The sequence below is a fragment of the Centropristis striata genome, chromosome 4 (assembly GCF_030273125.1).
Source record: "Centropristis striata isolate RG_2023a ecotype Rhode Island chromosome 4, C.striata_1.0, whole genome shotgun sequence".
Taxonomy (NCBI): domain Eukaryota; kingdom Metazoa; phylum Chordata; class Actinopteri; order Perciformes; family Serranidae; genus Centropristis; species Centropristis striata.
Genome location: NC_081520.1, coordinates 24,887,885 through 24,903,084, shown reverse-complemented (window position 1 = coordinate 24,903,084; position 15,200 = coordinate 24,887,885). Strand labels below are relative to the sequence as shown.

The window sequence follows — 15,200 nt, the reverse complement described above, 5'->3', positions numbered from 1 at the left end:
TAATGAGCAACTGCCTGAGCAGTTAATCAGTTCTCAGTGGAAATGTGAATTATCTCCAGGCTGAACATGCAATCTTTAAACAAACAACTAGTTGTAAAAGTCCACTTATGTTTACTATAAATGAAACAAACACAAAGTATTTTATCGGAGTCAATTATTTATTTGTTGGATCACATTAATTGTAGATGTTTTCCTCTGATGTGCTGCAGCTCAGTTTCTATCTTCTTTGGGGTCAGTGAGTAGTCAAGGTCAGGCTGGCACAGTTGATAGAAACGCTAAGAAAGTCAAAGAAATACAAAAAAATTGTAAAACATGACCTCTATTGCAATGTTTTAAGGTGGTTGTGTATGTGTTTATTGCATTGTTGCAGTGGTGAACTACATCCATGCAATAATCAATATCACATAATCCTGCATGGTTGCTTTGGCAGCTGGACCCTTCATGTTAGTGCAAACTAATGAGATGTAGTCTGTAAATTACACTATACTTTGATGATTAAACTTCAATATTTCACACTTTTAAGAACCCTCACAGCAACAACTTCCTCATAAAAAACAAAATAATAATCCTAAAAACTACAACTCATCCCTTAGATGGAATGTGAGCAGTGAATTATCTGAATGTAATTATAATGAAATATAAACCACGCCACTCCTTAAGTTAATTATCACATCATCAGAGTTGTCCCACCTGACTGAGGCTCCCAGTCCCAGTTGCCAGTTTATACAGCGCCCAACCTGGGACAAGCAAGATGGAGGAGAGGGCCAGAATCCAGCCCACCACGTACGCCCAGGATGGGTACACGTACCATCGATTAAAGGTCAGAGGCTTGTACTCAACTAAAGAACATATAAAAGTCCCCTGGGGGAACAATAAAAAGAGAGAGATTCAGAAGTTTTCTGGACATTTCAGTAAAGTTCCAAGACTGTGTGGTTGTTTGTTCTATACAGTGTGTAACACTGACTCACCAGTGAGACCAGCGGTGTGAGGTAAAGCCAGCAGATTTTGAAGAAGGGGCTGGCCTTCACACCTGTCATGTCCTTGATGATGCCATACAACCGCTCTGCACCTTTACAGGAGATGAGGGTGAATGATCAGTACATAATGGCCAGATCAAACCAGATGTTTATGAATGACTCGAAGTAATTTAAAGGGGAATTTCACTCATTTTTACACAAAGGATCACTAGTAGCTGTTCTTCATGAATCTACCACCTCTATTTAGGTTTAATATTAAATTACTGGAGTGCCCCTTTAAAAACAGCATACCTACCAAATACCCATCCCAGCGCCAGGGTTTCAAACACACAGAGAAAGAGGATGCAGGCTCCGTTACAAGCGTAGTAGTCAAACATCTGGAACACATACATTCCTCCCTGGAAACAACAGCAAACACATTTATTGGATGGTTTCATTTGACTTTACCTTGTATGTTAACCTCAGATGCATCAAAACATGTTCCTGCCCAACCCGTTCTCATTCCCAACGCGTAAAATACCGACGATTTGTCACACCCCTAGACGTATCATACTGACGCAAAGGGTACCCTTCCACGTCTGTGTGAAACGCTCTGGGTTCTCAATTGACAATATAAACCCGCTCGCGGCGCTGAGCAACGCTTAGAGCAGAGGCTATAGCCGTCTATTCACTCCAATAATAACCCGACCACGGCCCTACATGACGCTGCGAGCGACAATCTGATTGGAGAACCGAGGACCCTGTGCACGGAAGTATTTTTCTCACTATTTTAAGGATTTCTTTTAATGACATCGTCAACATTTCTCAACACAAACACATCAAAGTCTCACTGATAATTCAACAATAAAATAGCTTCATGTTGTGGCCTTTCCAGTCACATCTTGCACTTAGAGCCCTCAAAGGGCTGTGGGAATCTAAGTCTGTTAGGGCAGATTTCCAAGGTCTGAAAATCCTTAAAATAGTGAGAAAAATACTTCCGTGCACAGGGTCCTCGGTTCTCCAATCAGATTGTCGCACGCAGCGCCACTAACATTATACACTAACAATATGTATTTGTTGTTTATTATTTATGTTTGTTTTTACTACACATTTTTATTCTCCAGAAACGAGGAGATGCTGCTCTCTACTAATAAATGCAGTTGTTAAATATACTAGAACTGTGATATTTTATTAATATTAAGTTTAGTTTTTGTTAATCTAGGGACATGTATTTAATTGATACATTTATGAGCATATGGTAATGTATGTACATAACAGTAAATCCTGACCTCAGTAATCATGACAAGCTGACAGACGAAACATGTGAGACAGAAGAGGAGGAGGAAAGATTCCCGCCGACCTGCCCTGCGCATGTCTGTGGGAAACATATCTATGAAGGAAGTCATCACCACCTCCATAGCAACAAACTAGAGGGAAAAGATGAGACAGAATCAGCACATTTCCAAATGTGAACATGTTAAGAAAGAGTTCATCAAGAGTGCATCTTACTTGTGTGTCCAGACCCAAGAGAAGGAGCATGACAAAGAAACAGATGGACCACAGTTGGGGAAGAGGCATCAGGGCTACAGCCTGAGGGTACGCAATGAATGCCAAGCCTGGACCTGGAACACAACAATCGTCTCGTCACTGTCTACTGCCTTTCTTGTTTCACCAATATAGCATCAATCATTTTGTATCGTATAAGTAATATAGATTTAGATAGCAATGCACAAAAACAACATCCTCAGTCTGTCAAGATGGAGGGAACTGTGGAAATGTCTGTAAATAAGAAAGGGATTGAAGATCCACCAGGAAGAGGAGAAACACTGAAATACAACACAGTACTGAAAATGTGTGTATGGTTGTAACTGAAAACTATAAAGGCCAAAGTGACAACTTGAGTTTGTTGATCATTTACAGGTTCTCTTTCTGTCTTTGTGGAACAATGAAATTGGGACAATGTGAACATTTTTAAAAGCAGACAGTTCACACTAAAGTCACAAGACCAAAATCCATAGATTATATCCATGTGGATGAGAGTACTTGTGAACGCTTATCACTTGTTCCGCATCACTGAGGGGACGAGCGGAAAACAGCCTTTAATACTCTTAATAATAATAATAATAATAGTAATAATAATTATACATTTTATTTATAGAGCGCTTTTCAGGGTACACAAAGACGCTTTACAGTTAAAACTGTTAAAATGCAGTTAAAGAGAAAACAAACAAATAATAAATTATGAAATAAATAATTAAAATCAACAACAAAGTTCACACATTAAAAGCAGTTCTGAAGAGGTGAGTTTTGAGGAGTTTTTTTAATGTGGATGGATCTCAGCAGTCTCTGATGTTCTTGGGGAGAGAGTTCCAGAGGGAGGGGGCGGCGATAGAAAAGGCTCAGGTTTGGTGCTTGGTCCAAGTGGGAGGGGCAAGGAGATTGGCCTCAGAGGAACGGAGGCTGCGGGAAGGGGTGTGGTGATGGAGGAGGTCAGTGAGGTAGGAAGGGGCCTGGTGATGGAGGGCTTTGTGGGTGAGGAGGATGATTTTGAAGTGGATGCGTTCTTGAACCGGTAACCAGTGGAGTTTCTGGAGGACAGGGGTTATGTGGTCACGGGAGGGGGTGCGGGTGAGGAGGCGAGCTGCAGAGTTCTGGATGTACTGGAGTTTTTTGAGTGATTTGGAAGGAATGCCATACAGTATGCTATTACAGTAGTCCAGTCTGGAAGTGATAAAGGCATGGATGAGAGTTTCTGCGGCGGGGAAGGAGAGTGATGGATGGAGACGGGCAGTGTTCTTCAGGTGGAAAAAGGCAGTTCTGGTGATTTGGGTGATGTGGTGCTCAAAAGAGAGGTTGCTGTCAAAGATGACTCCAAGGTTGCGGATGTGGGGGGACAGGGACAGAGTGGAGTTGTCGATGGTGAGGCTGAAGTTGTCTGTGGTTTTCATGAGGGATTTTGGACCGATGATTATGACGTCTGATTTGTTACAGTTGAGTTTCAAAAAGTTTGTTTGTATCCAGGTTTTGATATCAGTAAGGCAGTTGCTGAGAGTGGATGAGTGGCAGTAGTGATGGTTTTGGTGGAGATGTAGAGCTGGACGTCATCAGCGTAGCAGTGAAAACGGAGACCGTGGTGACGTATGAGATTGCCAAGGGGGAGCAAGTAGAGGATGAAGAGGAGAGGACCAAGCACTAAAACCTGGGGGACGCCTTGGGACAGGGGAGCGGTGGAGGAAGAGCAGGATGTTAGCCAGGAGAGGGCAGAACCAGTGTTGTTGAGGCTGGATTCCAGGCGGGAGAGAAAAATGTGGTTGATGGTATTGAAAGCTGCAGTGAGGTCGAGGAGGACGAGGATGTTAAGATGGCCGGAGTCAGAGGAGAGGAGGAGGTCGTTAGTGACTTTTAGAAGGGCAGTTTCTGTGCTGTGTTTTGACCGGAAACCAGATTGAAATGGTTCAAACAGATCGTGAGTGTTGAGGTGGGCTTTGAGTCTGGTGGCGACGACTCGTTCAAGTATTTTTGACAGGAATGGAAGGTTGGAGATGGGTCTGAAGTTTGCCATTATGTCCGGGTCTAGTCCAGGTTTCTTCAAGATGGGGGTGACAGCAGCCAGTTTGAGTGAAGGCGGGATGTAACCAGAGCTGAGGGAGGAGTTGATGATAGCAGTGATGAGTGGGGAAATGGCAGGGAGGGGGGCTGAGGGGTGATGGTTGAGCAGTTGGGGAGGGCAGGAGGGTAGGGGAGGTAGTCAGGTTGGTGTAGATGGTGTCAATTTTTGTTTGAAAAAATGACAGGAAGGAGTTGCACTTGTCATCTGTAAATGAGCCTGATGTGTTGTCGCTGGGTTTGAGAAGTTTGTTGATGGTTGAGAAGAGAGCCTTTGGGTTGGAGGAGCCAGAATGTATGAGTTCGGAGTAGTAAGTGGAACAGGCAGTGGAGATGGCGTCTTTGTATTCTGTGAGGTAGTCTGTTTTATTTGAAAGTCTTTCCAGCTGACGTTTGTGGGCTTTCATTTTGTGGAGTTCAGGAGTTTACCAGGGGGCTGAGTGAGTGAAAGAGACAGATTTGGTTTTAATGGGGGCCAGCTGATCCAGACAGGAAGAGAGTGTGTGGTTGTAGTAGAGGACAATTTCAGATGGGTTATCGGACAGCGGGGGTGGGGAGGTGGACATTTGAATGGCAAGGGAGGCTGAGAGAGCGGAGGGGGAGATGGATTTAAGGTGTCTGAATGATATGGTACGCTTGTCCTTTGGGATGGGGATGGGGGCGTCAATGTCCATAATGATTGCCAGGTGATCTGAGATGTTGAGGTTGAAGCTGGAGAGGCGATTTACAGTGAGACCGGTGGAGCAAACCAAATCCAAAGTGTGGCCATGGCTGTAGGTGGGGAAGTTGATGTGCTGGGTGAAGGTGAAGCATTGAAGGAGTTCCAGGAATTCTGTGGCGTGTCTGCAGTCTGTGTTGTCGATGTGGAAATTAAAATCGCCCATGAGGAGAATGAAGGGTGAGATGGCACTTAGGTGGGTGAGAAAGTCTGAGAATTCAGGGAGAAAGGAGGGATTTGGCTTGGGTGGGCGGTAAATGATGGCAGTGACCAGAGGAGTGGGACCAGAGAGTTTAAAAGCCAGGTGTTCAAAGGAAGGGACGGGAGGAATGGAGATGGTGATTGTTTTAATGTCCTTCCTGTAGACTGAAGCAATACCACCTCCCCGCCCCTCAAGACGAGGTTTGTCCATGTAAGTATATCCTGTGGGTGTGGTTTGGTTGAGGGAGAAATAGTCCATGGGCTTCTGCCAGGTTTCAGTGAGGCAGAGGAAATCCAGGTTATTGTCAGTTATGAATTCATTCAGGGTGGGGCCTTTATTGTTGAGTGAGCGGGTGTTCAGCAAAGCCAGTTTCAGGTGACATTGCTTTGTGATTGGATGAGAGGCTTGAAGGAGGGGACGGAGATTTGACAGATTCACGTGCTGTTTGTTGTGGTGACGTAACCCAGAAGTATCTGGATTTGCCCTTCTGCCTCTTCAGTCTTTCAAGTCTTGTTTCTCAGCGGCCCCTATCCTTCAAGTATCAGACCTGGAAAGATAGTTCGTAGTGTAGGTGGACGCCTCTGACGTGGGGGTGGGTGCAGTCCTGGTGACCAGCAATCAGAAGCTCCACCCATGTGCCTTCATCAGACAACTGATCCCAGCTGAAATGAACTATGATATTAGCATCCGGTAACTTCTGGCAGTCATGCTGGCTCTGGAGGAATGGTGCCACTGGGACCAAACTGTTTTTGGTTTGGACTGACCACAGATATCTTGAGTACATCCAGTCAAGGCAAGGCAAGGCAAGGCAAGGCACGCCAAGGCAAGTTAAGTGTATTTTTATTGCACCTTTCAACAACAAGGCAATTTAGAGTGATTTACAAAAAACATTAAAAACATTGGAAAGAGACATATGTAAAATGACATTCAAATATAAAATTACAAAACTGAAAACGAGAAGATAAAATATTTAAGAAAAAATATCAAATAGAAGTTACAGTGCATTATTTGCAAGTATTGTTTATCTCTACCACTCCAAAGGAGATTCTCTCTTTTACTGTTTATTAAGGAAAATATTAGTTAATCACCTCAATGCAGCCTCGCCCTACGCGGTATCAGCACACCCGGTATCGCTCTTTTAAGAAAAAAGCGGCATCGCCCTTCAAGGAAAAAAAGCGGCATCTCCAAACGAGGCATTGCCCTTTTAGTGTGCCTTTGCCCCATCTCCCCTCGGCCAAAGAGACTGCTGAACTGGTCCTGCTACAAGGCTTGGTCTCAGCAGCTGTTGTGGGTCAAGTATGTCCACAATACCCTGACCAGCTCTGCCACTGGAGCTAGTACTTTCTGTTTCCAGCCCTGGAAAAGAAAGTATTTGGCCTGTCTATCCAAGCCTTCAGCCGTCGATGGACTGAGTCTCTGGCCAAAACATCTCTCCTTCATTCCAATCATCACGGCACCGAAGCCCCCAGTTCCAAAGTCGGCCAGAGAGTGTGGCTGTCAACTCAGACCGTACCCTTGCAGTTGGAGTCCAAGCTGGCGCATAGGTTCATCGGTTCCTTTGCCATCAAGAAGGTTGTCCCTTGGTCCATGCAGATCCATCCACATGGTACCTGGTGGACTGGGAAGATTATGGCCCTCCTCAGGAAAGATCACGGGTTCCTGCCCGACACATCCTAGATCCCCAGCTCATCTTGGACTTCCATCAGCAGTACCCAGATCAGCCTACAATGACTGCTGGACTGCCCAGAACCCACTCTGCGCCTCTGTCTCCTCCTCCAGATGATTTGATTTGGAAAGGTCTTCCTCTGATTTGGAGGGGACATCCTTGGGCAAAGAGGGATCTGTCCCCTCCTCCTACTCTGCTGATGAGATGGACGGTTCCATTTACGAGGAGGTCTGACTTTCCCATTGCTGACCCTGCCTGTGTCTGATTAATCTTCTCCGTTGAAACCATGGTAATCAGCCTTCTTCAGACCAAACTGCATCTGTTATACAATGTTAACGTTCTTAAAGCTGCAACCATTACATTTTGGGCCGCTAATATAGGAAACACCTCTATGGGTGATATAGGAGCTCGGAAAAAATTACCGATGTGGGTGAATGGGTTGGAGGACTTATAAGGAAAATATTTTATTTTAAGTATATCTACTTAGTTACTTTTCACCAGGGTTGTGGACTAGTAAGCCTTGCTTGGAGATGTAGGAAGAATGCATCTCATACTACTGTATAATAATGGTGATGTTCTCTTGGCTCTCTACGGAGGCGGTCGCACTCTTTTTTCTTTCTGAATATCTCTGGCAGCGTGTATTACCTGACTCAGCAACTTCTGCAATAGGAACACCCTGCTCGTTAGCCATGAATCCCAGCACAGAGAAGACTGCAAACCCAGCTACCACACTGGTAGCACTGTTCAGCAAACACAGCCACAGACAGTCCCTGTAAAACACAGAAACAAGTGCATTCTGTATGAATTCAAAGGGTGTAGTTGACCAATTTTTGAAGGTGTTATTTTTTTAACTTTTGTCCTCTGGTGCATAAATCGTCATAAATGTTGATGTCACAGCTCAGTCACACTTTGACCAATACTTCACTTGTAGCAATTGTTGTTGTAGGTGTTGTAGCTGCCGAGCACAGCTAAGGTGCCTACACCCACACTATATGAGAAGAAGATCTGAGCTCCAGCCTCCATCCAAACCTGTTCCAACAGAGCAACAGTGAGTAAATGTGTCCACCTAAACTCTACATTGTTACATTTTGAAGCACCTACCTGAGGGTCTGTGAGTCTTGAGGGTTCAGGCAGAAGGTAAAACATTACTCCTTCTAGAGCCCCAGGAAGGGTGAGTCCACGGATCAAAAGAATGATCAACATCACATAGGGGAAGGTAGCAGTGAAATACACCACCTGGATAAGGCAACGATTTAAACATTTAGAAATAGAGTACATATACTTTTACCACAGTATCTGGGCTTATATGCATACCTTTCCTGTAGATCTGACCCCTTTCCAGATACAAAAGTAGCAGATGGTCCAAACTGAAATTACACACAACATCACCTCCCACCTGATGCTGCCCAGCTCCTCAATCCCCCCTGAGATAGCCAGCACTCGTCGCCTTGGAAAAAAGAGATGGACAAAGATTGAGACTTTTAGGACTCATTTTGGAAGATTTTAAATAAAACCTAGAGGTTTTGTTTCTTCATCTGCATGGACATACTCCCAGAACTGTGTAGCCGCAGAGGTTGTGTTCGTCTGGTTGGTCCATTCATGGGTTGTGTTTCGCGATGAAAAGTCGACACAGTCATCTAAAAAGATTGTGAGGAAAACTTGATAGAGCTTTTGCTCGAGACTTTACATATTAGAGGTTAAAAGTCAGGATATATTAGCCTCTGTTGCATTAATTTTGACCACAAGTTCCCTACATTTATGGAAGAGCAAACTAAATCACTTTTAATTGAAATAAAGTGACATAAGTGTTAATATCTGCTGTCATAGCATAAGTATATCTTAGTCAAGTCAGCTATGATACATGTGGCAGCAACCATTTGACCTGTGTTCCAGTAGTTGTTGCAGCTGGCCCAGGGGAGCTGTGAGCTGAAGGAGAACACCAGGTAGAGCAAAGCCCAGGCCAGAATAAGGCTGTAGGTCATACCAGTGTAGAGGAGGATCAGCTGCCCTGCAAAGCCGATACCTGCAAGACCACATTTGGTACTTTCTGTTATAGACAAACGTTATGAAAAACCTGACCACCTACTGTTCACATTAGAACATTTTTTTTTAAAGCAAATTGAAACTAAATATAAAATTTAACTACACTAGGAATGAAAGAACAGGCTTTTTTATAACAACTGGAGGAGAAAGTACTTTGAGGTGTTTAGTAAGAAGCTTTTATTTTTTTATACACATCAGTAATCATTTATCACAAAAATCAATCTTCACAATCTATTGTGGAAACATTTTTCTTTGTTGTAAAGAAATGTTCCTATCTGTTTGATGTTTGAAGTTGTGCATTTTGTGGTTTGACAGAGGAAGAGAACAAGACAATCCCCTGGCACTCTGTGGGAAGCCAAAAGTCTCTACTTTACATACATGCCTGCTTTATGATGATAAAATGCAATTTAAGGCAAAAACCACATAGTTTTTCCTCATGTCTACTGCATTTGTATAATTCTGCATACTGGGGTCACCAAACTACATGTGAATTTCATAAATTTGAAAGCTGAGACTCAATTCATTAATTAAGTAATGACACACGGTGCTAAGCTGAATTTCAAATTAATCTTCAAATCCCCCACGTTCAGATAATGTACCCTCTTTTCTATAACATTTATTGTTGACCTGCTCTGTCCCCCTAATACTCCACAACCCACAAATCTCTATAAAAGGGAGCCGAATGATAAGGGCTTTTAAACTGCCTTAACCACCTTAATTAACCAGTCAATCTACATGAAGTCCTCAGCAGCATACCTTCTGCCAGGGGGCATAACTTCCTCCAGCAGGTGATGCCCCCCTCCTGGGTGTACTGGCCAATAGTCGTCTCCAGCAGGAACAAGGGAATGCCACAGCTCACCACAAATACCAGGTATGGCACCAGGAATGCACCTGAATTTACAAAGTACACAGCAATACTTACCTGACAAAAGATTTCGGATGAGAAGTAGTAAGCATCATATTTGCTTACCCCCTCCATTTTTGTAGCAGAGGTAAGGAAACCTCCACACGTTGCCCAGGCCGACAATATTTCCTGCTACAGCCAGGAGAAACTCCACCTTACTGCCCCAGTGTCCTCTCTCCTCCACCTCCACTTTCTTGGGTTTCGTTGCATATTTTTTATTCAACATTTCCAAAAACTCAGTCTGAACCCAGTCGTCCAGTAAACCTACATGTTTGATTTCCAGGCTTTTTCTCCCTTTTGTAGGCACCACTAATGTATGTAATGAGCAACTGCCTGAGCAGTTAATGAGTCCTCAGTGGAAATGTGAATTATCTCCAGGTTGAACACACTGTGCACTAATACATGGTTTTATATTACTATTTATGACAATATCTAACGTTGCTTGAAATGTTTTTTTTTCGCTTGATCTTTTAGCATCAAAGTCCTTTTTATTGAGAATTGGAGGTTGTGGGCAGTGGATGCTAAATTATGCAATTTTATTCATATCATGGATAAAAATGGTAAAATAAAGAAATGAAGAAAAAATCCATAATATTTCATCAATATGCCAAGACATTTTGGAATAACATAGAAAAAATCCATGCTGCACAAACCATTACCTAACAGGGTTACAACAACATGACCAAATGTACTACTCATATAAACCTGCTCATTCACTCTGAGAGGTAATTTTTTTCTTTTTTTAATAAAAAATAAATGTGAACATCAAATTGAAACTAAATATAAAATAAAACTACACTAGGAAAAAAAGGACTCTTTATGAAACTTCACAAGATTTGAATTTGTAGCTAATATTTTTTTCTAAACATCACTAACCATTTCTCATAAATTCAATAATCTCAAATTATTCTGGAAAACATAGAAACGGACTTTACCCAACAACGAACCAATTCTTCCAGCCATTCTCTGTCTTTATTCACCAAAAGGATTCCTCCTTTCTCCTGCTGGGCTAGTTCAGTTAGTAACAAGTAATCAATGGTTTTGATCTGATGTGTGTTGTAAAGTACTATTATTGTAATGTTTATTTAGTCACACCACTTGAAGTTGAATGTTAGTCTTGATTACACATACCAGACCCTTACTAACTTACTAACAAATTCACTTTGGTCTGCTACAATAAATCACATACAGTATACTTTAAGTTGGCTTTTAAACAGACACATACATTAAAAGTTAGCATGGTCTTTTGTTCTCCCAAGACAAAAGATACACACACAAATACACACACACACACACACACACACATTTTCACACTGTAAATAATCTGTTAGATTAGACATTGCGTACTTTGTTTGCTTTACTTTTTAGAATAAATACCTTTTTGGAATAAACATGCTGCAGCTTTGATGTTGTACATGTATGAGTGATATGCCAACCTCTTCTATTGCTAAATGTAAATATGGTAATTTGATAGCAATTATTAGGTTAATTATTAGCCATAGTTTCAAATTGATGGTTTAGTTTACTTTATGAGACTGATTTAACAGAACTGGCTATCTTTTCTCTGTTTTACAGAGTGGTGGCCCATGTTGTGGTTACTTGAGTAATCAAGTCATATAATCTATTATAATAAATAATTATTATAATAACTGCTAATAATGCCGATAGCCATCTAAACCCACTTTTGAACCCATACAATATTAGTACCTCCGTGTGAGGGATAGCATTATTTGATGCCCCTGTGCCCATTACATTTTGGTGCCCTGGCGTGAAATACTACTACATTATTTGGTGCCCTGTGGATCTTTAATTTAAGTGTTAATATTAATTTACACAATTTCTGATTGCTTTTACTGATTGCTTTATTTGAAAGCTATTACCCCTACATTGTGGTTCCCCATGTGAGGCATAGTGTTAAAAAGATTTGGCTTTCAGATTTTGTTCGATGGGTACAGATTTTATACAAAATGCCTATTGCCTCAGTCTTAACAAATGGTCTAATTTCTACCCAATTTCAACTTAGTAATAGAGGTACAGCTCAAGGGTCGCCACTATCACCTCTATTGTTTTCTTTAGCTATAGAGCCAGTTCGGCAAACCTCCAATATCAAGGGAACAGTGATAGGAACAACGCAGCCCAAAATTCTGTTGTACGCAGATGACCTCCTTTTAACATTAACACACCCATCAAACTCAATACCTGCGCTAATCAATTGTGTGAAAGAGTTAAATCTTCTCGATACAAGGTTAATTTTATCAAATCTGAAATCATGCCTCTAGGTACTTCATATGAGCACAAACCTGACTTTGTAAAACCCTTTCGCTGGCCACCAGATGCCTCACATATCTGGGGGTTAAAATAACACCTAAAATCAGTCAACTTTATGCTGAAAATGTTAACCCCATGGTAGAACACATTAGGGATAAGATGTTGGGCTGGAAAAAGCTTCCTATATCCTTTCTTGGCAGAGAAACAACATTAAAGATATAAATAAAGCTCTCTCTGACTTTATATGGGCCGGCAGAAAACCTCAAATTAAGTTAAATATTTTACAACTACCAAAAGAACATGGGGCCTCCCGAACATTACAAATTATATAACATCAATGCAAGCCAGAATTATCTTGATATGGTCAACGGCTCAACAGAAACTGCCATGATTTGAAATTGAAGCGACCCTCTCCAAACCATACTCTCCTGTCAATTTAATTAATATACGCAGGAGTGAACTACCAATTATGACTATAGATAATTTTCTAATTACTAATGTGTGTAATTCCTGGAATGCTCTGAGGAAAATATATGTGACTAAACATAACTGAGTTGTTTAACAACAATCACTGATAATCCTGAGTTAAACAGAAAGGCCACTGGATCCAACTTTCAGAAATGGAGCGAAGCAGGAATTTACAATATTTATGATCTTTGGGATAGGGGAAAATTTAAAACATTTGAGTCCTTACAGGCTAAATATAAATTACCAAAAAAAGTATTTTTCAAATACCTTCAGGTCAGATACTATGTGCATACTAATATGGGCACTCTTTATCTCCCAGATGACTTTAACTTATTAGAAAAGACTCTTTTAGATCGTCTTAAACAAGGTCACTTTGTCTCTAATTTTTTATTCCAAGGTGCAGCATTTGAATATAGACAGACTATCATTCCTACGGAAATTATGGGAAACTCAGTTGAAAATAACAATAGATAATGAAGTGTGGGAGGAAATTTTACATTTACCTTTGAAAATATCCATATGTAACAGATTTAGAGAAATGCAATATAATATTTTACAAAATGTTTATATATCTCCATATATCTTTAGTAAATATACTGCAGGGGCTTCTCCAAACTGCCCAAAATGCAAGGTTACTGTAGGGACAAGATTTCACTGCCTCTGGGAATGCAATAAGATTCAACACTTTTGGCAATTCATATGAGCGGAGGTTGGTGTGATAGTCGAGCAGCGAGTGGAGCCCAATCATCATATCATGTCTATTGGGATGTATGCCTGAATCATTAAGGTCACATAAGAACATTGCTCAGTTTGTTACTTATGTTGGGCCGGAAGGCTGTTATGACCAAATGGGTAGGAGATTAACCTCCTTCAATACATCTCTGGAAGTCTTTCTTATCAGACTATATTTCTTTGGAAAGACTAATATTTTGTATTAATGATAAGAAGGATCTCTTTACAGTAAAGTTGAAAGACCTAATAAGGACTTTTGAGATCATTGCTGTGGACGTGTTTTGGATTTGCTACATATTTCATATTATCTGTATGTGTACTGTGCTGGACTGTTATATTTCTGAAAATGTTCAATAAAAATCTGTATGCACAAAAGTACATTGTGGTGTAAATTAATTTGTTCATAAATTTAGTAAAAGTCATTTTAAAAATGTGTGTATTGGCAACTACCACCTTTATATCATTCATTGTCCTAAAGTTAAACACTTGCTATTACTATGCTAACTATCTAAGTTAAACCTACTCTGTAGAAGTTTAACAAGTTTGGTTCAGCATTCGAATACAGTGTACTCATTGTCACCTTTTCAGACATGCTCTGTGAAATAAGGGCTCCTTTTTTCCTTTTTTGAGTAAGACACAGGGTGTCTCTGGCCCTTTGCACATAGAGAGCTGTATTTTGCTGTTCCTGCCATGCATTTCAGCATAAAGAAGAGATAAACATTGAGATAGAGCCACAGTGTGCTTCCAGCCCTGTGAAATAATTGTTTGTACCTTGCAGTTTCACTCACTTGTTTCAGCTTGAGTGCAATTTTAAAGAAATAATATCCAAACTGTGTGCAGCTTGAAATCGCAAGAAGCAAACCTGCGCTTGTAAACTGGCTAGAATCTTGATACCCACTAAGAATCTTTATATGTTTGTAATAAAAATAAAATGAGGCTCAAGTACAGTTGATTTTAAAAGAGCACTCCACTCTATAGGCATTGTGTTTCTGTAACAATGTCAGACTAACAATGCACGACTTTTAAAAAAGGATTCAATTCAATTAATGCCTCAGACATTCCCCCTTTATGTCACTAACACGATAAAACATTACCCCCTTGGATCTCTGCGGGTAGACAAAAGTCTCCCCTTTACACACATGCCTGCTTTATGATGATAAAATGCAGTTTAAGGCAGCATCCCTATAGTTTATCTCATGGATTATTTTTCGCCTGCCGTATTTTAATATTTTTTTCATACTGGGGTCACTAAACAGCATGTGAATTGCATAAATTTGGTATCATTGGAAAGCTGAGATTCAGTTGATTAATTGAGTAATTTTTATTAGATATCTATGTCCGGAACAACATGACACACAGTGCTGCCTTTCAATCTTAATCTCTTAATCTTCAGATCACCCACGTTCAGATAACGTAACTTTTATGTGGCATTTATTGTTGACCTGCTATCTCCCCCTAATACTCCATTGCCCACTACCCCCAATTCTCTATAATAGGGCTTTTAAACTGCCTTAACTGAATACTTAAAAGAAAACTTTCCCAATAACTGTAAAGGAGCAAATAATGACACCAGCAGCTACTCCTGGTGAAATCAATCAACCAGTCAATCTACAATAAAGCAGCATACCTTCTGCTAG

At 41.0% G+C, this 15,200-nt stretch overlaps 1 protein-coding gene across 1 annotated transcript; it reads right to left on the bottom strand.

Moving 5' to 3' along the window:
• Positions 1 to 170: 170 nt before the first annotated feature.
• LOC131970675 (sodium- and chloride-dependent GABA transporter 2-like) lies at positions 171 to 10,321 on the bottom strand. Its single transcript, XM_059332105.1, has 14 exons — positions 10,162 to 10,321; positions 9,948 to 10,082; positions 9,031 to 9,171; positions 8,698 to 8,785; positions 8,463 to 8,595; positions 8,250 to 8,384; positions 8,074 to 8,177; positions 7,794 to 7,918; positions 2,466 to 2,578; positions 2,246 to 2,383; positions 1,273 to 1,375; positions 969 to 1,069; positions 691 to 861; positions 171 to 275 (listed from the first exon to the last, which is right to left on the bottom strand). Exons 1-14 carry the CDS (start codon positions 10,319 to 10,321, stop codon positions 171 to 173), a joined length of 1,752 nt encoding a protein of 583 aa, XP_059188088.1.
• Between the last annotated feature and the right edge of the window lie 4,879 nt (positions 10,322 to 15,200).